This window comes from Acartia tonsa, chromosome 12 (assembly GCF_053477335.1).
Source record: "Acartia tonsa isolate MP-2025a chromosome 12, ASM5347733v1, whole genome shotgun sequence".
Lineage (NCBI taxonomy): Eukaryota > Metazoa > Arthropoda > Copepoda > Calanoida > Acartiidae > Acartia > Acartia tonsa.
In genome coordinates this window covers 43075343-43103263 of record NC_137271.1, presented here as the reverse complement: position 1 = coordinate 43103263, position 27921 = coordinate 43075343, and the positions used below count along the sequence as shown (strand labels likewise).

General features: G+C 34.8%; 5 protein-coding genes and 1 long non-coding RNA gene across 22 annotated transcripts in view; 4 read left to right on the top strand and 2 right to left on the bottom strand.

The window, feature by feature from the left end:
* The window catches only part of AP-2alpha (adaptor protein complex 2, subunit alpha), a 28480-nt gene extending 28182 nt beyond the window's left edge, over positions 1 to 298 (bottom strand). For all 10 annotated transcript variants that reach the window (XR_013884562.1, XR_013884564.1, XR_013884563.1 and 7 more), the window contains exon 1: positions 212 to 298. Coding sequence is in view for 1 of the 10 variants with exons in the window: in XM_080178807.1 (XP_080034933.1) it covers positions 212 to 251 (40 nt within the window). In the remaining 9 variants the exon portion in view is untranslated. The remainder of the gene's footprint in view (positions 1 to 211) is intronic.
* Abi (tyrosine kinase Abl) lies at positions 264 to 21813 on the bottom strand. 3 transcript variants are annotated; one of them, XM_080178808.1, is made up of 12 exons: positions 21645 to 21813; positions 20246 to 20346; positions 19655 to 19793; positions 19007 to 19229; positions 17731 to 17939; positions 17346 to 17438; positions 16844 to 16949; positions 16251 to 16389; positions 14862 to 15037; positions 3283 to 3621; positions 2675 to 2832; positions 264 to 1265 (listed from the first exon to the last, which is right to left on the bottom strand). In XM_080178808.1, the coding sequence occupies exons 1-12, from the start codon at positions 21762 to 21764 to the stop codon at positions 1101 to 1103; spliced, it is 1968 nt and encodes a 655-aa protein (XP_080034934.1). In that variant the 5' UTR covers positions 21765 to 21813; the 3' UTR covers positions 264 to 1100. The 3 variants fall into 3 exon arrangements, with proteins under 3 accessions (XP_080034934.1, XP_080034936.1, XP_080034937.1); XM_080178810.1 differs by having other exon boundaries at positions 17346 to 17405; XM_080178811.1 differs by having other exon boundaries at positions 19007 to 19193.
* LOC145334396 (uncharacterized) lies at positions 3873 to 7727 on the top strand. Its single transcript, XM_080179850.1, has 3 exons — positions 3873 to 4796; positions 4978 to 7626; positions 7700 to 7727. Exons 2-3 carry the CDS (start codon positions 5675 to 5677, stop codon positions 7725 to 7727), a joined length of 1980 nt encoding a protein of 659 aa, XP_080035976.1. The 5' UTR covers positions 3873 to 4796; positions 4978 to 5674.
* LOC145333635 (uncharacterized) lies at positions 7648 to 13213 on the top strand. Its single transcript, XM_080178806.1, has 2 exons — positions 7648 to 12397; positions 12910 to 13213. Exons 1-2 carry the CDS (start codon positions 7739 to 7741, stop codon positions 13015 to 13017), a joined length of 4767 nt encoding a protein of 1588 aa, XP_080034932.1. The 5' UTR covers positions 7648 to 7738; the 3' UTR covers positions 13018 to 13213.
* LOC145333639 (uncharacterized) lies at positions 14061 to 14519 on the top strand. The gene is made up of 2 exons (XR_013884567.1): positions 14061 to 14199; positions 14440 to 14519. It is a non-coding gene; the product is annotated as an uncharacterized LOC145333639 (long non-coding RNA).
* Positions 21814 to 24975: 3162 nt separating the features above from the next.
* krz (beta-arrestin protein kurtz) overlaps positions 24976 to 27921 on the top strand; it is a 78793-nt gene continuing 75847 nt past the window's right edge. For all 6 annotated transcript variants that reach the window (XM_080178546.1, XM_080178548.1, XM_080178547.1 and 3 more), the window contains exons 1-2: positions 24976 to 25207; positions 27224 to 27312. In XM_080178546.1, coding sequence (XP_080034672.1) covers positions 25138 to 25207; positions 27224 to 27312 — 159 coding nt within the window. In that variant the 5' untranslated portion in view covers positions 24976 to 25137. The remainder of the gene's footprint in view (positions 25208 to 27223; positions 27313 to 27921) is intronic.

Here is a 27921-nt window from a genome sequence, read left to right as displayed (position 1 = left end):
GCCCCAGGGGCAAATCGACAAAAAAATAGATTAATCCAATAATGGCTATAACAAATGATCTAATTATTTGATTTTTATGAATACATAATACTTTATATCAACCAGTGTTGGCGTTAGAGTATTGCATCCCATTACAAGCGGATGGCGCCCTTGGGTTCACTAAAATCGAAGGAGAATCCTGCCCCAATTAGTTAATACAAGCTGTACTCACCCCTCATGCCATCACCGCGGACTGCTGGCATTTTAGCCATTAGTCATACAACTCTGAAAATCAAACATAATTTCATCAAGCTTCAAAATCAAACAGGGAAGTATATTTTATCATAAACTACATATAAACAATTTCTGAAATTAATATACCCCCCTGTATTGTATATTAAAATTTAATAATCTAAATGTACATTTTATAAAATATGACAGCACTTTGTTTTTTTGATTTTTGTTTAACTTTATAAAGTAACTATAAGCAAATATTTTAAGAACTATTGAATTCTAAAAGCTCATTATTTAAAAAGCCACTTATTTATTTGAGTATTATGTAGCAATAATATGGTTTGGTTTTAACAAAAAAAATTATGTTTGAATTCTTAATTTTTGTCTCGTACAGTATAAAAAATTTTCATACATAGAAAAGCATTAAAAAGTATGATTAACAGGACTTAAATATTGACTCATAATAAATAAGTCTTTAATTCAATACATTTTAATCTATTTTAAGAAGTTATAAGGCAAAAGTTCATTAAACATGTACATGGAAGTAATATAAAAAATTTTAAAGCACAATTTAAGCCTTTAACTTTTGTTTTTTACATACAAGTCTAAAACATATCAAAATAATTCAAGAACAAAAATATCTTGTTCTTAAAAGTACAACATAATATAATATTTTTACAATAAAATATATAAATAATGAAGTATAAAAATGCTTAAATTAAGGCCATTTTACATAGGTGTGGGTTAACCTCAATAAAAATACAATGTAAATATAAATTTAAATAAATAAAAAAAAGGTTAAATAACCATTGAAATCAGAAGCAAATTTTTCAAGAATTTTTAAACTATTTTTATCTAACAAGATACCATTCTTAGAAATACCCTTTTTAAATGGTCTGTTCGACATAATTTCCGGGGAAAAGACCAGTGATCCCCTCCATAACGCCCTCCCACCAGCCGTCGTCGTTCTTCTTCACGACGTAGATGATCTGTCCCTCGGTGAAGGTCAGCTCGTCCTCCTTGTCGGCGTTGTAGTCATAAATTGCGACAACCTGGGAAACAAAATTATGGTAAAGATTGGAAATTTTTACTTTTGGTCCCAATTTCAATAAAAATAGTAGGATAGAATTACATTTTTAAAGGTGTAAGTATAAAACTTATAAATTCTAAGTTTACCTTGGCTTTTTAAACATGAAAGTTAAAAAATAGAAGGGGAAGGGGTTTAATAACTGTATGTCACAGCCAAGTCGCAACAAAAGAGCAGAAAGCAATTTTCTAGCAGACGAAAAAGGTCCCCAACACTGGATCCATGTAGTTGTCTGGGTTATACATCTATTTATTTTGCATTCCGACTTATGAATTCACATGCAACTAGAATTTCTATGTTTAACCCTAACTTTCTATTCACAAATAACGTACGGACATGCACAGATAAAGCGTAGAGTAGATGCACAACTAAAAGATTTTTTTGTCACACTCATGCGTATTTTCACGCCAGTAATATCTGCACACTGCTCCGTAATGCAATCAAAACATTTTAAAATGTCACAAAATAAGACCCTATAGAAAATAAACTAGACCTCCTTCCGATTTAAAGGTCCTTAACACATATTTATATTTACTCTACCAGTAGGAAAAAAAATATACTAATAAACGGTGGATTAAATAACAATTCTAAATGAATTATTTTTGATCTATCCCAAAATAAGATAAAAGGTTCTTTGCTCGAATAAGCACTTCTTAAATGACAAGGTTGAATTCTATTTGATTTTTTTTGTAAAACATTTGTATCATGGAAAGAATACGAAGTAGCGGGTTTCGTCTTATTTTCACAGTGGATTTTGATAGGCTTTTTTAGGTTAGGTTAAGTAAGGTTAATGTTAATGATTGCCCTGCAGGGTTAGAGCCCCATGCAGGGTGTAGAAAATGAAGAAAAGCTACTTTCATAATACGACTAAACCCGAAAATTCGTTTTCTTTCCATGATTCAAAATATTTTTATTATAGGTGAATATGAGATTTTCTTTAAGGTGCTTTTTAGTCATTATGACATGCTAAAATATCTTGATAGCATTCAGAGGCAGCGTGTATGAGTTATAAAGAACCTTATCGGAAAAGAACTCGCTTCTGTGAACCCAATTCTCTTCCCTCTCGGTTCTTGGCAAACAAAAATATACTGTTACTTTCATTTTAGAAGCGCAGCTACTCTACACAATTATGTTTTGTATGTCCGTCAGTACTTTAATATGACTGACTGACATCGTAACTTATGCTAATTCCTGCATAAAAAGGGGGGGGGGGGGGGGTCGACTCCTAAAGTGCACCTATAGGCATCTAGCGGTGTAACTAATTTTAAACATATTCTTCTCTCAAAATTCACAAGCTAGGACAAAATTAAGCATATATGATTTTTTTCTCCATCATTGTCTTATCCCTGTAACCCTAGAAGAAAAGATCGTTACCTTATCCAGATAAGCTTTGGGTACCCAGTTGGGTTGTGGGGGAGCGATATTCTCCTGCAGGACCACGCTACTCTGGACACTTGACAGCTGTGGGGGACCACCACCTCCCTGCATCATCATGCTGCTCTGTCGGGCGTATACTGCTGACTCTAACTCACCTAGAATAAATTCAATAGTAAAAAATTTCAAATAAGTTTGTACCTACTTCTTACGATTATTAAAATCTGAACGCATTAGACTGGGTAACCAGAATATAAAATAGAAATGCTTCCTTTAAGGTCAAAAGTAAATTTTCCCTCTAATATTCTTACTCTTTATATAAAACTTTCCTAAAAGTATCTATTAAAAATCATAGCCACTTTTAGCCCAAAAATTCAGGAGTTAGTAAGATGGGAAATAATATATAAGAATACACGCATCTAACTTTGTAAAAGTATCTTAATGTTTAGATAAAAACAAACTATATGATAATGAGAGAAATAAACACAAAGAAAAAAAACAGAACAAACAAAAATATAAAGCTTAATATTAAAATATCTATTTTAAGTAGAAATTTTCAATAAAAATCTACAAAAAAATAAGATGTGTGGGGTGGGGTAGATGCTAACCTTGACTTGTCAACGCTTGATGCTGAGCTAACTGCGCCCTTGTCGAGTATGTATCCTGTCCCCCAATATCCGCAGGTCCGCCGCTGCCGCTACTCAACTGTCTTGCATACAACATCTCCGCCGACTGTTGGCGGGAGTAAATCGGATTTCCGCCGCCGTGAAGCATATGTCCGGGGGCAGTGGCTAGGCCTGGCGGGCCGCCAGCAAACATTGGCGGATTTTGTGGTGGCAGGGGAGCCGCATTGGGCGGGGATGGTGGCCGGTTGGAGGGGCGGTTACCCACGCCCCCAAGAACGCCGTATTGGGAAGAGGCTGAGGGTGGGGTGGCGCCCCGTTCATCTAGGAACGAGAGCAAATGTTACAAGGGACAAATACAGTGATAGATTATGCCCCAATGTCAAAAGGTTTATCGTTTTTAACATTCTTGACCACTTGAACCAATCTTCATTGAAGCATAATGTACATTAAAAATATAAATAAAGCTTTTAAGCAAACTTATCTTTTAAAAGTGACAAAAAGTTTGTTTTACTTCTTTATTTGGTAGTAGATGTAAGTAAATGTTATAATAATGTTAGAATTATGTATAGAGAACATGTACAGAATGTACATCTAGAGCAGCAAAATGGAATTTCACCTTAATCTTCTGAATTTTCTAGATCATCATTGGCAGAAGAGTCCCCATTGTCAAGAGGATCCTCCAGATGATTATTTCCACCAAAGATCAAGAAGATTTAGTTATGAAATTATTATTTAAACTTGTTTAGCTTGAGTAAGGCTTTATGTAAATAGGATGCCAATCTTAATGATTCTATGTAACTGTAAATGTAAAAGTCTAAATGATTCTTTTCTTGATTTTGCTTTTGCTGCATTTAATTCCCTTAAATTAACTTAAATTAGCAGTCATAGGCAGGAAAGATAATCTATGAATAGACCTTATTAATTGTTAATTTTATTTCCAGATATCCTAAGTGTTTTATTTAATATGAATGTATGAAACAATCTGAAAGAAACCAAAGATTTAAAAAGGTAGAATTTTGACTCTTTTTTACAATTTGCTCAGTAGCCAAGAGAGGTGGGGCTGAGGCATTGTTGATGTTGATCCTGATCTTGTCTTGTTAAGGACTGTTGCTGCTGATGGTGATGGTGACAGAGATGATCTGGTAGAGTTCAGAGAGGAGGATCAAGCAACACTAGAGTTGGTCAACTGTGGATAAATGTCTGGCACTCAAATCCCCAACACCCTACCAAACAAGGGTTGAGCTTGAGTTGGGAAGCTTGCAGGTGTGTAAAGTTTAATTTAATGCTATCTGATGTTTAAAGCAATCAAATTCATGCAAGCAAAGATGATCTCCTTAAAATTGAATCTGGCACTGAATAGTTTAAATTGTCTGATGATTATGTATCCATTCAATCCTAATCTGATGATCTTTAGGAGTGGCTTGGAGTGGAGCCAGCCCAGTAGAGAGGGAACCCTGCAAGAAGTGGCCTACAAGCAAAACTGCCACTTGAAAAAGGTACATACATTTAAGAGTCAAATTTAAAGAGCCTTGAAACTAGCAATTTCATAAATATCAGCAATTGAGTCCTGTAAGTCATCTTTAATAGTGTTGAACAAAAGAATCTTAAGTCAAGTCTTTAAAATAACTGATGATTCATTATCATCATCTTCCAGCTCCTCAAGTATATCTTTTTTAGAGCTGCAGCTGCTGACAATCACAAGCTGACAAGGAGCACCAATTGACAAAGAAGTACTAGAGGATGAGATAAGAGTTGATTGCTGATGATCTGATCAAGATGATGATATAGTTGATGATGATACCAAAGATGATGATATAGTTGATGATGATACCAAAGATGATGATGAAAGTAATGATGAAGAAGCTATGAGTGATGAAGTTATTGATGTTGACAGCCAAGAAATGTTGAAGTAAAAGATGCTTGAGAAAGACTATGTAAGTTTAATTATTATTGTAAACCAATTTATTTTAATTTCTTTCTTCAATAATTCAAATTCAATCAATTTCTTTTACAAAAGCAGATAAAGTTTGACCTTCTGTCACTAAAAAATATTCAATTCAAAATCATTCCAAAAGTTTTATTTTTATCAATTTTAAACATTTTAAATTTTAAATCAAATGCATATATTTATTGTAAAGGATATCTGGATTAGTCTAATGGTCTATTCTTTTTAGGTTTACCGCACCATTGATGTAAGAAACTATTGAATAAGAATAAGAAACTGTGTGTAAATAAAGTTCAAATATTTGCAGAAGTCAACACAGAATGGCTAGAAACAAACTTTAAAATTCTACCTGTGGGCAGTCAAGCTGAAATACTATGCAGGTCAGAACAGTAAACATAGTAAATCTAGTGGACCAGTTACTATAAGCCAATGTCTGAATCTGATGCTTCTGAATCACATGGATTTAGCCTATCATCAACTGAAACAGCAATCAACATATCACTGGAATTATCAAGAAGGATTGAAGCTCTTGAAACAGAACCAGAATCATCTGTTGGAAGTGCCTCAGGATTAGATGATTATGATATAGATCTTACTGGTACTGAGTATATTGTTGAAGATCCTCCTGTTAATTATGGTAATAAAACAAGTGTTCCTCTACAAATAGCTTTTGTCTCTGATACTGACGGTACTGAGGAAGATGAAGCTAATGCTACCATTAGGGATCTTGAAAGGTATATTAGTGCTCCTACAACTCCAGTACCCTCAACCAACAACTCAGCTCTTTCTCTACAAAACACAGATACAGTTGTTGTAAAGAAAACAGTCTCCAAAACTATGGCAAAAACAATTAAGAAGCATCTCACCCAACTGCTTGATGCCTCTATGGTCTGGGAAGATGACTTTGAGGATGTTGATCCTACTAAGATTACAGCAGCTGCTAGAAGTGGCTTGGTTGAAATTGCAAGAGACCAAGCAACTAAGACCAGAGAAGTTATCACTTTCTTCAATGAGAATCCTTCTGATCAGTTCCTTGAAAACAAATTAGAGGAAGCTAACCTGCTGAGGAAGAAGTTCTCTACTTTTATCAAAGCAGCTAATGAAGCAGAGCATGCCACACCTTCCTCTTCCTTAAACACTTCTTCAAACTCCATATCTGATGAGATTTCTGGTGAAAGAGCCTTGGCTTTGGAAGCCCCAGTCTTGAAATTGGTTGATAATGTCCTTGCAGAGTTGAAAGCTGTGAAGGAGACATCTGTCAAGACAATGGCTAACTATAAGTCTATGGAGGCTAGTTATGAGGCAGCTGAAATGGAAGCCAGGGAAGTAAAGAATCAGATTGATGACATTGTTAAACATGCTATTGCTGCTGGTAAGAGAGAAGCTGTTCATAGATCAGATCTGAAGTCTGTTGAAGTTCAGAATGCTAAACAGGATGCTAAAACTGCTCTCAAGGCTGCAGCCAAGAAGCTTGGAATCACACCAGGAAGCACTAAGAGTAAGGCAGATATCAAGTTCAAGGTTCCTGTATTCTCTGGCAACTATAAGGAAGGAAATGACTACTTCACATTCTCTACTCAGCTGAATGATTACTTTGATTGTCAAGGAGATTTTAGTGATCATGAGAAGTACCTGAAGCTAACAACTGAGTGCTTGCACAAAACTCCAAAGGAAGCCTGTGCTGGATTGACAACATATTTGGAATGTATGGAGTTGCTGGAGTCAATTTATGGTCAGCCAAAGATTCTCTTTAGTCAGAAGGCTGCTGAAATTGAAGAGTTTGGTAGGTGTCCTACAGGTTATATTGAGAGGAGAAATTGGGCTATTAATGTGCAACACAAATTGTCTAGTCTGCACCAGATGGCTACCAGGCATGAGATTACTGATGTTTATGGATCTACTGATATTCTGTCTATTGTGCAACAGAATATGCTTCCTCATGATGTGCTAGAGTTGAAGAAGAGAGTTAAAAGTAAAAGGAGAGCTTATGGTGGATTGATGCCTGGCAGAGAAGAACTGATGATGTTACAGATTGAATACTTACAAACTATGGTTGATGAAGCTACCTTTGAGCTTGAATATGATATCTCTATCTGTGGGAAGACAATTACTGATCTTGGCAAGAAGAGCCTTAAATCAACCAGGAGTGGCAAGTCATATGCAGCTAAAGTCAATGATAATACTGGTGATAGTGATGATCATAATCCTACTCAAGCAAGTCAATCTGTTGGTACTGTTGTTGCAACCCCTTCTCAACCTGTTACAAGTACTCCAATCAACAGTCCAACTGCTGCCAAAGAGAAGAAAAGTAGTAATAAGTCTAAGAATGCTGCTCATCAAGTGAATCAAGCCAAGGATCCTAAAGTTGTCCCCTGTTCTTGGTGCAACAAGAAACACACTCACTTGTCATACTGTAAAAGATTTCTGAAGAACAAGTCCTATGAGAGGTTTAAGCAAGCATGTGCTACTGGGAGCTGCATAAGATGCCTGAGAATGGATGCTGGATTTACATATGATAAGAGAGAGGAATGGTTCAAGCAGCATAAGCCATATTGTCTTGATAAGTATGTTTGTGATCAAGAGATATGTAGAGACAAGGAGCCATGGAGACAGAATCATATTTTATTGTGCAAGTTTCATCATGAGGAGAATGAGAAAAGGAAAGAGGAATATATTGCTACTTTAGACACCAAGTATATGCCTGCTAATGCTGAGATCCACTTCAGCAGTTTCCCCATCTTCTTCAATGACAATAAGATTGATTCTGATGATGTACCTGAAAATCCTGCTGTAGTTAAGGATGTTGATAGTCCTCCAATTTATATGATGCAATATGTACCTGGACCCAAGAATGAAAAGTTGCTCTGCTTTTATGACAGTGGTTGTATGGGAGCTGTGTTGTCTGAAAGAGCCTTTTCAATACTTGATTCTTCATTGACAAGACCAGGACCAACAGTATTGGAGGTAGCAGGAGGTGGAACTGTCAGGATTCCATATGGTGACTATACTGTTCATTTACCACTTGTTGCCAAGGATGATCCTAATAAGGTTGCTGAAATGACTATGCTGAGGATGGACCAAGTCAGCTCTGAATTTCCTGTTTGGAGACTCTGTGAAGCCTGGGATGAATTGAATGAATCCTACAACAATGATAACCCTGATGGTAAACCACTACCTACTGTTGAGGATGAGATAGGTGGAGCCACAGTTGATCTGATGATTGGGATCAGATATCTCAAGTATTTTCCTGTGTATGAGTTTTCCTTAAGTTGTGGATTATCCATCTTTACAGCCAGATTTAAAGGAGTTAATGGCAAGCAAGGAGTCCTTGGAGGATCACATAGCTCATGGAGGAATGCAAGGAATGCTGCTCAAATGATGGGTCCAAAGATGTTCTTAACCATGGAAATGAGAACATACAACTTTGTCAACTCTACTCTTTATGGTCCTACTTTTCCTGTAATGGAGTGTTCTGAGGAGTTCACCAAACCACTAATTTGTCAAGTGTGTGAGTGTGAGGAGGATTATGAAGATTACAAGGTAAGAGTGACCATTGCAGCCAACTCCCCTAAAAGAGAGATCAAGGAATTCCAGCTACTAGAAGAATATGGAGGTGAGGATAATTACAGATGTCAGAAATGCAGAAATTGCCAAGACTGCAAGAATGCTGAGACTCTTGAGGAAGCTAGTCTTAAGGAGGAGCATGAGGATTTGCTAATTCATGACAGTGTTACCTATGTACCTACCAAGAAGAAGTGTACTGCTAAGTTGCCATTTATCCTTGATCCTAGCAAGTATTTGGCTGATAATAAGTATATTGCTGTAAAGATCCTTGAGTCACAATTGAGAATTGCCAGTAAAAGCCCTGAGATGATTCCTGATATTTTACATTCCCATGAGAAGCTAAGATCAAGAGGATTTGTAAAGAAGATTTCAGAGCTGCCTCCAGAAATCCAGAAGTTAGCAAGAGGGGATGGATATTTTATACCTTGGAGATGTGTATTCTCATCATCATTGAGTACACCATGCAGAATGGTCTTTGATGCATCATCAAGAACAAGCACTGGTTATAGTCTTAATTGTATTCTTGCCAAAGGATCCAATATGCTTGCAACACTTGTAAATCTTCTGATACAGTTTAGAGTTGGTGCTTCTGCTTTTACAGCAGATGTTCAGATGGCTTACAATGCAGTTGAATTGGAGCCAGAGTTCCTGAAATATCAAAAGTATCTCTGGTGTGAAGATCTTGACCCTAAGAACCCAGCTGAGGAAATGGTTGTTTGTACACTTATCTATGGAGTAAGACCCAGTGGAAATCAGACTATGGTTGGTTTCAAGAAAACTGCTGATTTTGCTGCTACTATCCCTGAGCTTGAATATACTGGTGGACCTGCTGTGCTTAAGAAGAAGTTGTATATGGATGATGCTATGTCTTCTCATTTAACTGATCAAGCCAGAGATCTTGCTGCACAAGGATTGATTGATTCTCTTGCCCTTAGTCAGATGGGTGTTAAAGCTATAACCAAGAATGGGGAAGATCCTTCTGATATAGTATCTGCTGATGGAGAATCTGTTGGAGTGTGTGGATATGTTTGGAACCCCAAAGAAGACACTATTGGACTAGACATAAAACCTCTCTTTTTTGGTAAAAAGAAAAGGGGGAAAATGCCTGAACTTGTCACAGGTGATGTTAAGGAAGCTCTTGCCAAAACATTTACAAGAAGAACTCTTTCTGGTAGAGTTGCTTCAGTTTATGATCCTCTGGGTATTGTTGTTCCAGTGACTGCTGACTTGAAGGTTGATCTTAGCCAGATGTGCAAGCTGTCTGAAGGATGGGATGATTCCTTGCCAAATGAACATCTTGACAAGTGGGTGCAGAATCTTGCTAGTATTCAGCTGCTTGGAAATATTAGAATCCCTAGGACAATCTTCCCAAAAGAAGGTCTTGACATTGATAACATTGAGCTTCTGATTGCTACTGATGCCAGCCAAGTTGTTGCAGTTGCTGCTGTTTATGTTAGACTCCTCTGTCCCAATGGAGAATTTGCTTGCCAGTTGATAGCAGCAAAGTCCAAGCTGACATCAAAGTTGACAGTGCCTAGGGCAGAGATGAAGGCTTGTACAATGGGAGCAGTTCTTGGTGATGTTGTCAAGAAGCAGTTTAATGGTTTAATCAAGAGATGTCTGTATGTGACAGATTCTACTGTGGCCCTCTCATGGATTCACCAAGACAGCAGGCCATTGCAAGTTGGAGTAAGGAATTGTGCTATCCAGATAAGGAGGTATTCTGATGTTAATGAGTGGAGACATATTGAATCTGCACTTAATCCTGCTGATATTGGTACAAGGCCTTGCAAAGTTTCTGATGTAATGGAAGGATCAATTTGGCAGGTTGGACATGAGTGGATGAAGCAGCCCCAGCAACAGATGCCTGTCAAGACTGTTCAAGAGATGACCTTGTCCAAGGAGGAGAAGATGATTGTTGCCAAAGAAATCAGAAGCTCTGATATTCAAGGGATCATTCTGACAAACTTGGTTGCTAAGGTTTCTGAAAGGTATGAGTTCTCCAGATATATAATTGATCCTTGCTCCACCACTTGGCCAAAAGTTCTGAGGAAGTTGGCAATATTGGCTAGATTGACCAAGATTTGGAGAAAGAAAGCTAAGAGTCTTGAAGTAGTAGCAGAGAAGGTTGTTGTAGTTGTTGATAATGAAGATGAAGAACATGCTAAAAGGTATCTGTTCCAAGTTACAACTAAGGAAGTGCAACATTTTAATAATCCTTCCAAGTTGGTTGATGGTAAACTTGTTGATGGTGTTCTTAGACATGATGGAAGAATCCTTGAAGGGGATGAGCCTGACAATGTTGCCAATGTGATGGTGGATCTGAAGCCCTTCACCTTCTTCAACCCTATCTTGGACAGATACAGCCCTGTAAGTTATAGCATTATGACATATTGTCATGTTACAGTCACTCATCATGGTGGAATCAAGAGTACTTTGAGAGCTTCCAGAGATATAGCATTCATTCTTCTTGCTGACAGTTTGGCTGCTGAGATCAAGAAATCCTGTAAGTTTTGTCAGAAATACAAAGCCAGACTTCTAGAGGCAGAGATGGCCAAAGTTCACCCATCAAGATATACTATTGCTCCTGCTTTCTACTCAAGTCAAGCTGATCTTTTTGGACCCTTTGAAGCTCACTGCAAACATGGCAGGAGATCAACAATCAAGGTGTATGGTGTTGTCTTCAAGTGTTCTACAACTAATGCTTGTGCTGCATTTGTTATGCAAGCATATGACACTGAGAATTTTGTTGATGTGTTTCTCAGATTTGGCTCCAGATATGGTTATCCCAATCATGTGTATATTGACCAAGGATCACAGATTGTTGCTGCTTGCAAGAAGATGGAGTTGTCTGTTGTTGACCTCACCAAGACCATCAACACTAAAACTAAGACAAAGCTTAGTTTTGAAACTTGTCCTGCTGGTTCCCATAATTTCATTGGTGGTGCTGAGAGAGCTGTAGGAAGGATTAAAGAGTTGTTTAATGCTGTGTTCAAGGGATTGAAGTTGGATGTTCTTCACTATGAGACTGCCTTCTGTTGGATTACCAATGAACTCAATTCTTTGCCTATGTGTATGGGGAACAGGTACACAAATTTGGATGAGATGGATTTGATCACCCCTGCCAGGTTGTTGCTAGGAAGAAACAACAGGTGTGCCCCAGCTGGTTCTATCACAATGGCATCAGGAGCCCAAATGCTTAAGCATATGGAGTTAGTTGAGCAGAGTTGGTGGAAAGTTTGGGCAAGTCAGAGAATTGCTGATTATATTCCCAAATCAAGACAATGGCATGGTGATGGTATCCCAATAGTGAAGGTTGGTGATGTTGTTATTTTCCTGAGAGATACTGGTGTTCAGCTTGGTGGATTATCATGGAGAGTTGGTATTGTTGCAAATTTGGAAGAATCTCATGATGGTATTGCCAGGTCAGTGAGTATCAAGTACAGAAACAAGATTGGAGGGAAGTATTACTACACCAAGAGATCTGTAAGAGAGATTGCTGTGTTGGAATCTGAGGATGAGTTGGATTTGCCAGGCCAATTGAGTGAAGCCCTTGCCAGAGCCAACATCAACCTGACCATCAATACTGTAAGTACAGCATGAACTCTCTATCTTTCTTCTTCTATGAACTTTAAATGTCCTTTCTTATTAGTGAATTGGCATACATTTTGAACTGTGTAAAACATCTATGCCACAGTCAGCCTTTATGGCACTCCTAGTTTTAGTGATTTTATCTGATGAATTTATTATAAGTCTGTTGGAACACTTAGTCTGTAAGAAAAACTTTGAATCTGATGAATTGATATGTGAAACAAAGGACATTTAAATATTTGTTTATTTCCATGTTTTCCTCTATCTCTATTATAGTTGGCACAAATTGTGTCATTTTATGAACATTTTATGAAACCTTTAAAGATTTTAAACAAACTAATCAAAGCTCAAATAACCAAATCATATCAAAGTGGAGCTGGAGTTCAGTCAAGATTCAAGTACTGGAGTGTTGAAATTCCATTGTGGCTAACTTTCTGTGGTGGGACTGTACAGAATGTACATCTAGAGCAGCAAAATGGAATTTCACCTTAATCTTCTAAATTTTCTAGATCATCATTGGCAGAAGAGTCCCCATTGTCAAGAGGATCCTCCAGATGATTATTTCCACCAAAGATCAAGAAGATTTAGTTATGAAATTATTATTTAAACTTGTTTAGCTTGAGTAAGGCTTTATGTAAATAGGATGCCAATCTTAATGATTCTATGTAACTGTAAATGTAAAAGTCTAAATGATTCTTTTCTTGATTTTGCTTTTGCTGCATTTAATTCCCTTAAATTAACTTAAATTAGCAGTCATAGGCAGGAAAGATAATCTATGAATAGACCTTATTAATTGTTAATTTTATTTCCAGATATCCTAAGTGTTTTATTTAAAATGAATGTATGAAACAATCTGAAAGAAACCAAAGATTTAAAAAGGTAGAATTTTGACTCTTTTTTACAATTTGCTCAGTAGCCAAGAGAGGTGGGGCTGAGGCATTGTTGATGTTGATCCTGATCTTGTCTTGTTAAGGACTGTTGCTGCTGATGGTGATGGTGACAGAGATGATCTGGTAGAGTTCAGAGAGGAGGATCAAGCAACACTAGAGTTGGTCAACTGTGGATAAATGTCTGGCACTCAAATCCCCAACACCCTACCAAACAAGGGTTGAGCTTGAGTTGGGAAGCTTGCAGGTGTGTAAAGTTTAATTTAATGCTATCTGATGTTTAAAGCAATCAAATTCATGCAAGCAAAGTTGATCTCCTTAAAATTGAATCTGGCACTGAATAGTTTAAATTGTCTGATGATTATGTATCCATTCAATCCTAATCTGATGATCTTTAGGAGTGGCTTGGAGTGGAGCCAGCCCAGTAGAGAGGGAACCCTGCAAGAAGTGGCCTACAAGCAAAACTGCCACTTGAAAAAGGTACATACATTTAAGAGTCAAATTTAAAGAGCCTTGAAACTAGCAATTTCATAAATATCAGCAATTGAGTCCTGTAAGTCATCTTTAATAGTGTTGAACAAAAGAATCTTAAGTCAAGTCTTTAAAATAACTGATGATTCATTATCATCATCTTCCAGCTCCTCAAGTATATCTTTTTTAGAGCTGCAGCTGCTGACAATCACAAGCTGACAAGGATCAATTGACAAAGTACTATAGGATGAGATAAGAGTTGATTGCTGATGATCTGATCAAGATGATGATATGGTTGATGATGATACCAAAGATGATGATATAGTTGATGATGATACCAAAGATGATGATGAAAGTAATGATGAAGAAGCTATGAGTGATGAAGTTATTGATGTTGACAGCCAAGAAATGTTGAAGTAAAAGATGCTTGAGAAAGACTATGTAAGTTTAATTATTATTGTAAACCAATTTATTTTAATTTCTTTCTTCAATAATTCAAATTCAATCAATTTCTTTTACAAAAGCAGATAAAGTTTGACCTTCTGTCACTAAAAAATATTCAATTCAAAATCATTCCAAAAGTTTTATTTTTATCAATTTTAAACATTTTAAATTTTAAATCAAATGCATATATTTATTGTAAAGGATATCTGGATTAGTCTAATGGTCTATTCTTTTTAGGTTTACCGCACCATTGATGTAAGAAACTATTGAATAAGAATAAGAAACTGTGTGTAAATAAAGTTCAAATATTTGCAGAAGTCAACACAGAATGGCTAGAAACAAACTTTAAAATTCTACCTGTGGGCAGTCAAGCTGAAATACTATGCAGGTCAGAACAGAACATATTAACATGACAATTACAAAGCAAGAAGAAAATTTTATCCAAAAGATAACTTTTTGCTTCCAAGTTACAAGATGTATCTAGTTAGAAAGGTTAGTTTATAATAACTTACCATAAATAGTGAATAAATCAAGTTTTACAGGAAATGATTATAATATTTAGAGCCAATCTTGTTTTTCTCTGGATAAAATAAACCTTCTTTTTGGACAAAAGTGGGACAAGTTAAAGGCTTTACTTTTTATTAATAGATGATACTTACTTCGTGCCATATACTGTGATGGTGATTTTGATCCTTGTCTGCCACCCGTACTTGTTCCATACTGGGAGGGAGGGGTGGAGCCCCTAGCTCCCACCCCTGAAGTGCCATACTGAGAGGGCGGGGTTGATCCACGTGATACGCCACCGTACTGTCCGTATACGCCACTCAATTGCCTGTTTTGAGATGGCATGTGAAAACAAATTTTTTTTGTAGATGGGATACATCTAAATATCGGTTTGGACAGGAATTGTTAATAAACACTGTATTTGTTATTACTTATTTTGATATTATAGTTAGTCTCATTTAAAGTCCATAAACAAATGTAAAATAAGAGTAAACAAGGATGACAACATCCATAAGTAGCGAAGCACAAAAAATCATGGATGGGAATACTTAAAAGTAGATTTAAAGTGTATTTATCAAAATCAAGAATAGATTTATTGGAGAAAATAAACACCAAACCTTGTTTTCTTTGTATAACGAAGATATGGAGAAAAATACAAAAATAGCCTAAAACCTGCTGAAAGCCAGTCTGACCTTTATAGTTGTTTTCTTTAAAGGACAGAAAATTTAATTTTGATATGTATAACTGAAAAATTTTTGGAAATCGGACCATAAACACCAAAGATATGGAGAAAAATGTGATTCAAAAATAGCCTAAAACCTGCTTAAGGGCAGTCTGACCCTCATTGTTGTTTTATTTAAACGACAGGAAATTTAATTTTGATATCTAAAACTGAAATAATTTTGAAAATCGGACCATAAACACTGAAGATATGGAGAAAAATGTGAAAAATACAAAAATAGCCTAAAACCTGCTTAAAAGCGGTCCTACCTTCATCGATGTTTAATACATAATTGTGCTCTTTAATGATGGGAATATTGTCAAAAAATTTCAGCATTCTATCTTTTATAGGAGCTGAGTAAATCCCATTTCCCCCATAGCGTTACGGACTGACTGACTGACGGACAAAGTGAATTATAGAGTAGCTTCGCTACTAACAAAACTTTAACAACCTTAGGAAATATTGAGAATTTTTTTTAATCCTTGTCCACTGTTGAAAAATACATCAAATTTACTTCAGGAGAAATTTATAACTCTTAGTAGTAGTAATGTGGTACGAGTAATGAATCCACTACCAAATAATCATCGAAACCTTTAGGATATAAATTGCGCCAATGATTTAAGATATTAGGTAGCTAGGTATTTAATACCTAAAAAAATTTGATGTATTTTTATTCACGAAGACCAGGATACATATTTTTTCAATATTCCTTTAGGTTTTGTCAAAAAAGCAATTTATTTTTGGCTCATCCTGTAAATGTACATAACCTAGTTATTAAATAGCTAAGCTTGTATCAACAATATTTGAATTCATCACTTTCCTGCTAACACTACTGGACTGCCTGGTAACCCCCACCCCGCCATATTGATTCTCTGTATCATTACTGCTCGCGGATATCTTTCTGTTTCTACCCCCGTGGGACCCCTCGTTGGATGAGGGGGGTGGCGGGGTTGAAGAATTTCCTATAAACGTAAAATAACTCTCATTGGGAATTTTATAGGTAAAAATTACCTAACAATTTTTATAGATAAAAATCCTAAGAAAAAAAACAAGACAAAAATATAAAAGCAAAATTCTAACTTTTTTTTTGTATTGATACTCTACATTTTCTCTCATATTTTTTTCTAGGTACCTAATAATCTACTTTTTAGTCATATATAGGAATGATGTAATACGAAAATGTAAAAAAATAATCTTCACACTTATATTGAATTTTGTATTGGTGGACTAGAGCCATAGCTCTAATCAACCTTTTTTCTCTCTTTATCTGATACGAAGCAAACATGTTTTATTTAAAAAGGTCATCTTTTAAATCTATGCAAAATCTAACTCATAAGTTTACTTCACAAATCATCATAAGGTATATAAAACATTAATCAGTTTACAATAGAGATAGTGCAATGAAAGTTAGAATGCCTGAATGAGTGGACTGTGTTGATCTCATGGAGTGTGAGGAGAGGCGTGGCATAGTCATAGCTCCGCCCCCGCTTCCATCCTGGGGCTGTGGATACACCATTCCAACCTAGGGATATAACATGCGGTCACGAATCTTGCAGAAATTGACAATCAAAGAGAATTTTCAATAATATGAAGTTGAGGGAAAGATAATAATAAAAAGTAGTGGTTTCGACGTTCCACTTTCAAGGGGGGGGGGGGGGGGCAATCATATATGTTTTGTATAAGGATAGAATGTCTATGTATTAAGAAGTTCATCAGGGGTCATATGATCCCCTGATAAAGGGTTGAGAGAAATAAAAAATATATAGGAAGGGAAAAAAAAGTTAATTTTGTGCAGAATATAGGTACACCCGTGTGTTACATCTGCATCCTTTTTCAGCCATTGTGATTTCAGACTATAAAATGTTGTCATTTGACATGAATCAGTCTAAATAAAAGTATTCGTCAAAATTTTCCAAACCTGTGGCTGTTGATGAGGCAGGGTTCCATACTGTTGTCCTCCAGGTCCACCCATACTTGTCTTAGGATAGTTAGGGGCATAATTAGAGGGTACCTAAGATATAAAATATATATCTTTTTAAATTTATGTAATAATAATTTAAGTCAATTCTTACTGTGGTGTTATTAGACTAACAAGTGTAAAAAAAGATGGAAAAAATATTAAATAAAAGTTTTATATTTTTAAAGGTAAAAACAATCCTATGATAAAGTAATGTGTTTTTATTCGTCTGTTAAGATTCTACTTGTTGGTCGGATTAGGTTCTCCAATATAGAGCAGTTTTGCTTAAGTACTGAGATGGTTTTAGGCTATTTATTGAAGTCTTGGGATGGTTTAGGTAGAATACCTGTGGAGGAGCCACAACAGGTGGGGTCCTGTACTCACTCTTACTGCTGCGGGTCAGTGTACCATGCTGATAAATCCTGTTCTGCGGCGGAGTTGGCGGTTTTGTAGTGGGTGCTGGACCTGCAGAACCACCACCGCCGCCAGATGCATTGGAAACATTACCAGAACTTCCGCCGTAACGGCCGCCGGTAGTTCCATATTGACTACCACCTTAAACAATATAATAATATTAAATAAATATTGAATATTTTTTATAGGTTGTTGTTAAGTTGGGGCGATTTCTTTATTTCTATAAAATAACTTTGGTTTAGATAGTGAATTTTTAGGGCTCTTAAAAACAGTAGACAGTTCGAATTTAATTACATTGCAAACAAGTGATGATTTGAATTCCCTCAACCCCCTACTGTTATGTTCATTTTCCTATGATAGATATGATAGTGGAAAAACTGCCATACCCAGGTTAAGGTTAGTGGCTAGTGTCAGTCCGAAATATATTGATGAATAAGGTATAGGAATTCAGTTAGTGAGACTCATAACAATCACATTCCTACAAACCAATTTCTTTTTTTAATCTTTTGACTACAAAGGGGGGAGGCGAAAGTGACACTTTTTAAAACCAAAACTTAAAGTCAAAGGAACTCAACTAAATAGAGTTACAGCTCTGAGATTTGACATGGCAGTTGCTTTAAAGAGGTACATTATGGAACTGAGAAGAAAACCGCCGTTTCCCGCTGAATTTGTTTTGCCTTTTCTAGCAAAATTGAATTTTAAGGAACGACAGGAAAGTGAAAGGCTGCTAATGCAGGAGAAGATAAGTGTGGTTTTACTAGAAGTATGATGCCGTTCAATATATTTGCACTTGACATTTGTGATTTTTTTTAATATTGACATATTTGAAATATTACGTGTCAAGTGAAAATATAAGGGAAATTTTTATGAAAAAAAGTTTATCTCAGATGATTGAAAATTGTCTAATTTGGCGAAAAAAGTAAAAAGGAAAATTTCGGCTGGAACCGCCGTTTTATCACAGTTCCATATTGTAACTCTTTAAAGCAACTGCCATGCTAAATCTAAGAGCTGTAACTTTTAATTTAGTTGAGTTCCTTTGATATTAAGTTTTGGTTTCAAAAAGTGTCACTTCCGCCCCGGCCTCCCTTATTTAATAGGCTTTGAAAATAGAATATATTCTATGGTGTGGATTAGAAGTCTTCTACTTTAATCTGAGAATCTTTATTATATTTAATCAAATGAAACACAAGATTTAGTTTCTTTCTTACCTGTACTCCCGTACTGGCTGGCTGCACCCGGGGCATACGGGCTGTTAGATGACCGCTTGCCCAGTCTAGGTTGCTGGGCTGTTTTTACCCCATGGCCGATATCATCCAGGGCCGAGTAGTCGATGGGCTTGCGGACATATTTGATTGGTCGCTCAGGATTCGCGGGGGCAACAATTTTGTATTGTCTAAAAACATTCATCAATGTTTTTCCAGTGTTTTCACTAGTAAGATAACATGTTGAAATATATCATTCAAATTGTTAAAAGTATTATTTTATAGGCCCAACGATTTCTTGATTTTCTTTTAAGGATAGCTAACGGCAGATTCCCTAGGGGCCTGAAGGGTACTTGAGAAGGGGAAGAGGGATATAATGATATGATGTGCGAAAGTCTTACTTGAGGAGAACTATATCGTTTCAGCAATCAGCGAGATCTTTTGATAAACAATAATATTAAGCCATATATTGATTTATTTTAACAGTTGGAAACTTTGTTTTAAGTCTTATTTTAGGTACCACCCCGGAAAAGGTTAAGATAATACATTAAAAGATATCAAGAATTATCCGTAGGCATAAGTACAAATTATTTTTGTTTTTAAGTCATCATTGAGTTTTTTTTTCTAAAGGAAAAACATGATAGGTACATTCCTGTTAGAACACTTGTTAGTGGTGAGAACGCCAATCTCTCTTCTCGCAACTTTCTCCTTGTGGATGGAAACTGTTTGAGATATGTGATTAATTTGGGATTCCATCTCTTGGATTTGGGAACTTTGTAGGTCGAGCATCTGTTGTATATTTCATGTTTTTTGTTTCATTAAGAAAAAAAACAAAAGCTGGATGTAAAATAAAATAAAAGTCTACGCTCCTGCCATCTAGGAGCTCTTTATTCAAGGGGCTAGAAAGGACAGAAAACAGCCAAATTCCATCCAAAGACTTAAATCTAAAAATAAAACAGCCTAACACCTATGTAAATCTTTCCTAAAAATTAGAACTCAATGTAGTGTTTATTAATATTCTAAGGTTCAGACAAAAAAAATCTTAATAATTCATATACCTAATAGGAGGATAGATTGTGATGTTTCAAAGAGAATCGTAGAATGTATACTACAGAAATGATTTTGTGAAGCATAATCTTCTAGGAAAGATTACCCATTGGTAGATTAATTCTGCATTTTACCAAAGTAAACATAAATACGAAAGTTTTAGATTCTTAATACTTAATGAAACAAAAACATCCCTGTAGAAAATTATAAGCTAATGTATTAATTTGATATGCAACCGAGGCCAAACTTTGTGTAGTATAACTCTTTGTCTCTTCAAGGGCTGCCCTCTTATTTTCTGACTGAAATTGAAATAAGTATAGTGAAAAAATAGACCAAAATTCAACCAGATACCTACTAGCTTTAAAACGTAGACAAATTGAACATCAATAAAACTCACTGAGGCATAACAACATTTGCTTTTAAACTAACACACCCTTTTATTGGAACACAAATCTAATGTGCAATGATTTATGAAGCGCAGAAAAAAGACAATTAGATACTTATATTAAACAGTAAAGTAAAATACAGTAATTTTAACTAATATATGACAGTTTTAGTATTTGTGTATGCGAGATAAAAACAAACATAGGCGGTGACTGCTTAAAACTAGAAAGAGTAGCTGTGCTACTACTTTGAAGACTTATTAGAAGTCTTTAACAAAAATGTGCAAAAAATCAATATACAGGGTGCGTCACATAAATCGGGACATTTTTTAAACGGCCATAGCGCGAAAACTACTTGACCAATCAGGACGTTTGACCCCACTATAGAAAGCTTAGGTAATGAACTTTTAGCACAAAAAAATCTTTGGACGAAGATGGACGTGTAAACCGAGCTGGACGCGTATATGTTCAACAAGGCAGATTCCAAATGCGCCGGTTGTTAAGTGCGCAAAATCACAAAACGTAGGGTCCGACAGGGAAGGAGTTGGAATCTTGACCCCAAAAAATGATGTGTGTGTATTAGGCTCATTGAGACACATATTTTGCCGTGTTTAAATCCATTTTAGCTCAATCCTAGCCGAAATGAGGTCGATTTTTCAAGATTTTGAGCCTTAAGAAATCATAAACAGTAGGGCCCGACAGGGAAGGAGTTGGAAATGTGACCCAATTTTTTTTGTGTGTCTTAAGCTCATCGAGACACGCATTTTGAGTACTTAAAGTCCACTGTAGCTAAATCCTAGCCCAAATGAGAGCAAAAACATGGATTTTGTCAATTTGGCGGTTACTCATGATCCTAAGGAAATGTGGCCTCCCAGTAGCCCGATCTTAATTCAATGGACTTTTGGGCCTAGGGCTACTTTGAAGCATGCACCAATAGACGTGCCCATACCATAAAGACCTCCCTCATTGCCACTATCAAGGAGAACTACGCCAGCATGGACAGGTACATTTTAACCTGGACTTGCCGGCGGTTGAGGAGGCGGGTAGAGACGGTGATTGAGGCTGGCGGCGATTTTATTGAATAATCTACTAGTCATATACCTATTTTGCTTCCCAGTTTTTAAAATTCAATAAAATCTTTAAAATTGACGATTTTATGTTCATTTCTTTAAAAATTACAAAATGTCCCGATTTATGTGACGCACCCTGTATACCTGAAAATAGTTATTTTCACAATACTCAGCAACCCGTTCCAAGTTTGTGTGCGAGTCTAAAAGGTTTTGTCGCCCCTCCGGTATTTCTGTGGTTATCAGCGAGTCTAAATCCGCCGCCATTTTGAGGCTTTATTATTTTAAAAAATCTTTTAGAAGTCCAGGTATATATCTGAAATGATAAAAATAATTTAGAACTTTGAAAGTTCAAAAACCATTAGAAAAAAGTAACTAGTTATACAAAAGGTTTATAAAGAATGTAAAATATTTTAATTGTTAGGTAATATTATAATATTTTGTGAAACATTTTGTTCATGCTTTATAATACTTTTAACTATTTAACATTTCATGGCAGGTGTAGATATAAAATATACCAAGAATGTTGCCTGTTAGCAGGGTCGAACATATGCTTTTGTACACTCTTTTCTTTCTATAAAATGGTGTAAAAATTATAACTTGTATTCCATAGGTATAGATATTTCATTCTTTTTAAATTAAATATTATAACGATAATTAAATTAAACGAGGTAGCTAGTTCCATAAAGTACAATTAACAAAAGGAACTTAGGAGTCTAGTAGAAATCACATGATAATTGATATTTTGTAATTAATGATAGAATGAAAAATATCTTTTACAGAAATGGTTATCTTTTAATATATATCAGAACATCATCTCCAAAACGGCCTGTTAAAAGTCAATTTTCAATAGAGTATCTTCGATAATATATCTAACCTTATATTAATATTACAATATAATTAAAGAATAATTAAGTATTAATATATATATATATATATTGGGGTCACACGTACTTAATTAGGTGCTCTAAGAACCCAAACTAGTTAAATACACAACATAGAACAATCCTAGTCTTTGGGGATAATAATGAATATGAACTTAATAAAAGATTAATAATTGCAGTTAATAATAAACCGGCTTAAACTAGGTAAAATGCCAAGCATATTTATCATCAAATAGTTTCAGGTAAATAAATATGGTAAAATGAATTAGTTTTAAAGGAAGTATAATCAATACAGAGTTTAAATAGAACCAAATATATGCAATGTCTTAATTTTTGACAATAAACGAGAAAAAAATATTTTAAAACATGAAAAAAAGTATGTTTACAAAAATTGACAGCTTCTAATAGGAAAAATGTAACTTTTTATTTTCCCGTTTTAATGACTTTACAATGCCATTTTTGGCCACAAAATCACTAATGGTATCATAACTAATATAAAAAGGAGTATTAGGTAGCATTTTTATGCACAGATACACTTTTTAAGGCCCTGAAAAAATCATTTGAAACGCCCTTTTTTCCACACATCACAGATAACCGAATCTGTATTTGTGTGTGTGAGCGTGAGTGTGTGTAGTAAAGTCACACATTCAGCTGATCATGTTAACAGAGTTCCCGCATTTTCACTTTTAAAATTCGCGTATTTTTTTTTATAAATTCTTTTATAATGTTTTCTTGTCTGATGTCAAAAATTGCGGAAATTACAACTAAAATTTTGTTGAATTTTTCAGGTAAGCTTTATAAATGTCCTATAGTTGTTTTAGAGTATTTTCAAAGCAATTTTAGCACAACTTTTTTGTCACTGTTTGTCGAGCGGGCGACGTGGGGTATAATAAGCATCGGTGAATTATGACGAAAAAAGTAAGTAAATGTACAAAAATAAAAATGTTATCATTACAACTCAGAAAACCTTTAATCAACTCGATACATATGTCAACAGCTAAAATCTTAACCAAAAAATTTCATCTCTCTTATCAGTTGTTAGACAATAAGTTCACATTTCTTCATTATTTCGGACTAATGGACAAACAGACAAGGTGAACCATAGAGCAGCTTCGCTACTTTTAGACAAATTGAAAAAGAGCAAATTATTGATCTTTCTAGTGCATCAACACGGTAAGTCTGTTATGTACACTAGAGAAAAGGGGAAGGGGTGTGCCGAAAAGGGGCTGCAGACGGAAGAGGAAGGGGAAAAGAAATGGAAGGGAAGTATGACACCTGCGAAAGGAATGTAAAAGAGAAGGAAGAGAAAAGGAGAAAGATTAAAATTAAAAGTAAGTTCCTTGAAAATGAGAAGGAAAATGAAAGGGGTAAAATCCTCTCGGAAAGCCGAATCTATTCCTTTCTTTTTAGAGTTGCCAACTCCCAACATAAAATAATCCTTTTTATAATATAAAAATATAGCAAATAAATAATATTTTACAGAACAAGCGAACCATTTTAGAAACAAATTTACATCATAAATAAGAATATATATTTTTTTATAAATTATTTTGTTATTTAAAAAAAATTATTCCAATTTTTATTAATTAAATCTATATCAGTGCATAATATTTGTTTTATATAAAATGTTTAAAAGAATTTTATAAAGTCAAGCAAAATAAAGACTTGAAGAAGATGCACCCTGAAATTTTGCAGTCTGGTGAAGCTGTTTGAATTGAAAGTAGAGAGGAATCATCTAAAATTTGGCAACTCTGTTTTAGAAATTATTAGTTAAGTTAAGAGAAAAGAGGTGGAGCAGAAACATTAGAAATTAATATTATTTACACGGAGAAAAAAGTGGTTGGTTAGCAGCATAGTTAAAATTAACTTAAAAGTGATTCAATATGTAAAAGGACAAAAAAGCTCTTAACATTCATTTTTATGCACTTATAGTGATTTTTTTCACCACTGATAACTTATTTTTCAGTATATAATTTTGGAAATAAAGTGATAATATTTTTTTTGAAAGTAGTTTTTTTGATGTTCTTTATTTCAGTAAATGCTATGATTGTACTTTTCAGGAAAGATTTTATACTTTTGACTTGGGATGGTTTTAGACTATTATAATTTTTTAAACTCCCCATTGCCCCGGCCCTTAGTGGTGAAGAAGTCGACTTAAAATGAATTAAACTAACAGATTGAAATAGCTTGCCCTTTTGACGTTCTAGAACTCGAATCATGGATTAAAGGACACCTTCCAAGTTTGTCCTATAATACCCTGATTGTGAGAATCCTTCATAATTCACTACCTATTTTCTTAATTTCCTTTTGACCTCTCCCTGAATAGAGAACATAAAGTTTTCTTAAAATAAAGGATGAGTTTAAAAAATATTTGGGATGGGGGGGGGCCGGGGGGGGTCCTAGGGCCGTTTTCTCTTGGGAGGGTGATGGTAAACTTACCCATACACCATCCCTGAACCTTAAATATATTTAAGAAGAGCTTTAATTATCTGTCTTTATCTGCTACTTTTATTTAGTAATATATAGGGTTAAGCCGGATATCCGGTATCCGGCCGGCCGACTAGTATGTGTAATATAATTATAATTTTCAGATATTTACACCATGTAATTACAACCAAGTGCAATATAAAGTGATAAACTAATTATAAATATAACAATTCCACTATCATTTAATAGTTAAAGTTATACCTAAATGATGATCTAAGAAATTCGAAAAAAGACAACTTAAAAAGATTATTAATTACTAAAAAAAGAAAATGTCTTCAGCCAGTAAGAAGCAAGGGACTAGAGTCTTTAAGAAAGGCTCCCCAAATGGAAAAATAACAGGTTTGTAATCTTTCTTTAAGTTTATTTTAAAATTTGTCAGGAATGGTTGTTGCACCACAAGGTCTTATATTAAGTAGGGTTAGACCGGATCCCGTATATTGAAACTATCCGGTAATTTGATGGATATCCGGCAAAAAAAAGTATCCGGCACAGCCTTAATTTTTAGGGTAATATTACGTTGCCTAATGACCTTAAGACAGACAATTTTTAATCAATCATTAGATTTACATGGGAAGGCGATGAATTTCAATCTCAAAAACAGGGATGTATACCTTTGAACTTTCCTTCCCTCGTTTTCTCTCTATTTTTACTATAAATTTTTTATTTATGTACTTAGTAATTATTCGGAATTTTCCCCAATTAGATATTTTTATATTAAGGATTTACTGAAAATATGTATATATGGTTAAAATCTAAATCAGTAAATTCAAACTAATTCGATTTATTCTATATGCACTTATTTTAAACAAGTTTTAAAATCACCAAGATTACAATTTTGCACTATTTAAGTTCAGCTAAGATTTTTTTATAATTCTATCCTGTTATGGCTAAGGATTATTTTATATACTCTTTATTAAACTACCTAGGTAAAAAGTATAAAGAAATACATTTACCAAAAACTAAAATAATTTTAAAAAGAAAATAGGTATTTTTATTTATGGGTAAAAACTTAAATAAGTCAAAAAGGAAAACATATTATAAGATTCTTAATACTTACCTAAGCACTTCTCATGAATTTTATTAAAAGTCAAGTGGAAATTCTGAAGAAAAGTTTATTGTTGATATGTTGATCAAAGTTTGTTATACAAAGATAGAACATAATCTTTTTTTACACATTTACTTTTAATAGGATAAAGATAAAAGTCATTAAAATAGCCTAAATCCATACCAAGACTAATCAAATAGGTATTTAAATCAAAATCCAAAACCTGATCATATGTGGCTCAAATGGTTCAATAGTTAGCATTAACTCAATGAATAAACCAAAAAAACGACTACAGTAACATCATAAAATATGGCAGCTGTCCTAATTTTATGCACTCCAACATAAGAAATTATCGAAAACTAGAACAGTGGGTGTATAGTTTGCTTTTAGCTCTAGGGCAAGAATGCCTAAGATCTGATATTAAATCATGTATCTCATAGCGATACCAAGTTCGAAGCCTCACCAAGGATCTTTATTTCAGGTGTTTTTTACAATAGAAGATAAGCGTCAAATCCCCTATATGCCTGTAGGGGCAATTGAGTAAAGGGGGAAATCGACCCTGACAATTTCAATTTTTGTATTTATTATGTACCTATATAAAAATGGAAAATTATTTATAGAACTCCTAATTTTATTAATATTATCCCCCCTCTTGCATATGATACCTATTCTTTTAGTTTTTTACACCAAGAAGGAGAGAAAAATAGAAAAATGTTTTTAGTTCTCTTAATTTTTACATTTTTTCCAAACTATTATTTTATATTTTTTCACCCCCCCTTTAGCAGGGTCAATTTTGCAGAATATACACCCCTGTAATCAGTGTACCGGAGCCGTATAATTTTGATGCGGCTCCGGCTCCGGCTCCGGCTCCGGCTCCAGCTCCGGCTCCGGCTCCTACCTTAAAATTAATATATCAATTTTTTTTCATTATTGAATTTGATAAAATAAAATAAATAATATAAAATATTTTGCTTTTATTTGATTAAAGCTATATAAAAGTAGAAGGATGTGTGTCTATTTGTTAAGTAACAATAGTTTTTCAGTTTATTATATGCAAATAGACCGTTGCCAAATTATAATATTACTTTAAAAAATCATTTTTAGCTAGTCCGGAGCCGGAGCCGTTTTTAACGAAAAATACGGCTCCGGATCCGGCTCCGGCTCCACCAAAAATGTTGCTGCTCCCGGCTCCCGGCTCCGGCTCCGGCTCCAGAACACTGCCTGTAATGCAGAATCATATCAGTCAGTGATATACCGTAAGGATGTATTTTAGAAAATTCATAGTAATTAAAATAATTTTTTTTCTTCAGTCTACCTTGGTAAACGTGACTTTGTTGACCATGTTACCCATGTGGATCCCATCGATGGTGTTGTTCTAGTCGATCCAGAATATTTAAAGGTAAACTTATTAGTATGATCAGGGATAAGACAATGGACTACAAATGGTTGTACAATGATGATAAATAAAATTAACCCTTTGTATTAAAACTGTTGGTCACCACTAGTTATGAACTAACAAATTGAAATTCATGAAAGGTACCCAAACGAATTATCACACAGGGTTTAAACCTTTGGGTACCAGTGTTATTTACAGACAATTGTCCCTTCCCTTCCTGGATTATGATTATGATCGATGTATATAAAAAATTCTTTAATGCATTAAATTAATTTTTAATTAATTTTGTGAAGATTTCATTTGTTTATTTAATTCTGTACATTATTAACGTAATTTATATGTACTTTAATTGGTAAATACCAATCGTTGTAATGTCAATAGTTACCTAAATGTCAAATTAAAGATAATACGTACATGTATTGCATTAGTTTGCGTGTCCTTTGTCGTTATGGGAACTTATTTTTGATTAAAATAACTTAATCTTATAAAAAATTCTACACCTCCATAGACCTTCTCTACGGATGATTCTATTTAGGAGGGCTGGGGTACCCCCCATTAAAAAAAATAAAACATTACCTACCGTGATCTCTATACAGTGGAGGTGATCTTTTT

Coding starts and splice junctions, on each gene's coding strand:
- LOC145333635 (XM_080178806.1), top strand. CDS start 7,739: ATGGATGCTGGATTTACATATGATAAGAGAGAGGAATGGTTCAAGCAG. Junction 12,398..12,909: donor TCAACCTGACCATCAATACT/GTAAGTACAGCA, acceptor TAAATTTTCTAG/ATCATCATTGGCAGAAGAGT.
- LOC145334396 (XM_080179850.1), top strand. CDS start 5,675: ATGTCTGAATCTGATGCTTCTGAATCACATGGATTTAGCCTATCATCA. Junction 7,627..7,699: donor AAAGTTGTCCCCTGTTCTTG/GTGCAACAAGAA, acceptor GAGAGGTTTAAG/CAAGCATGTGCTACTGGGAG.
- Abi (XM_080178808.1), bottom strand. CDS start 21,764: ATGGCGGCGGATTTAGACTCGCTGATAACCACAGAAATACCGGAGGGG. Junction 3,622..14,861: donor ATCACAGTATATGGCACGAA/GTAAGTATCATC, acceptor TCTCGTTCCTAG/ATGAACGGGGCGCCACCCCA. Junction 1,266..2,674: donor CCAAAGCTTATCTGGATAAG/GTAACGATCTTT, acceptor TTTGTTTCCCAG/GTTGTCGCAATTTATGACTA.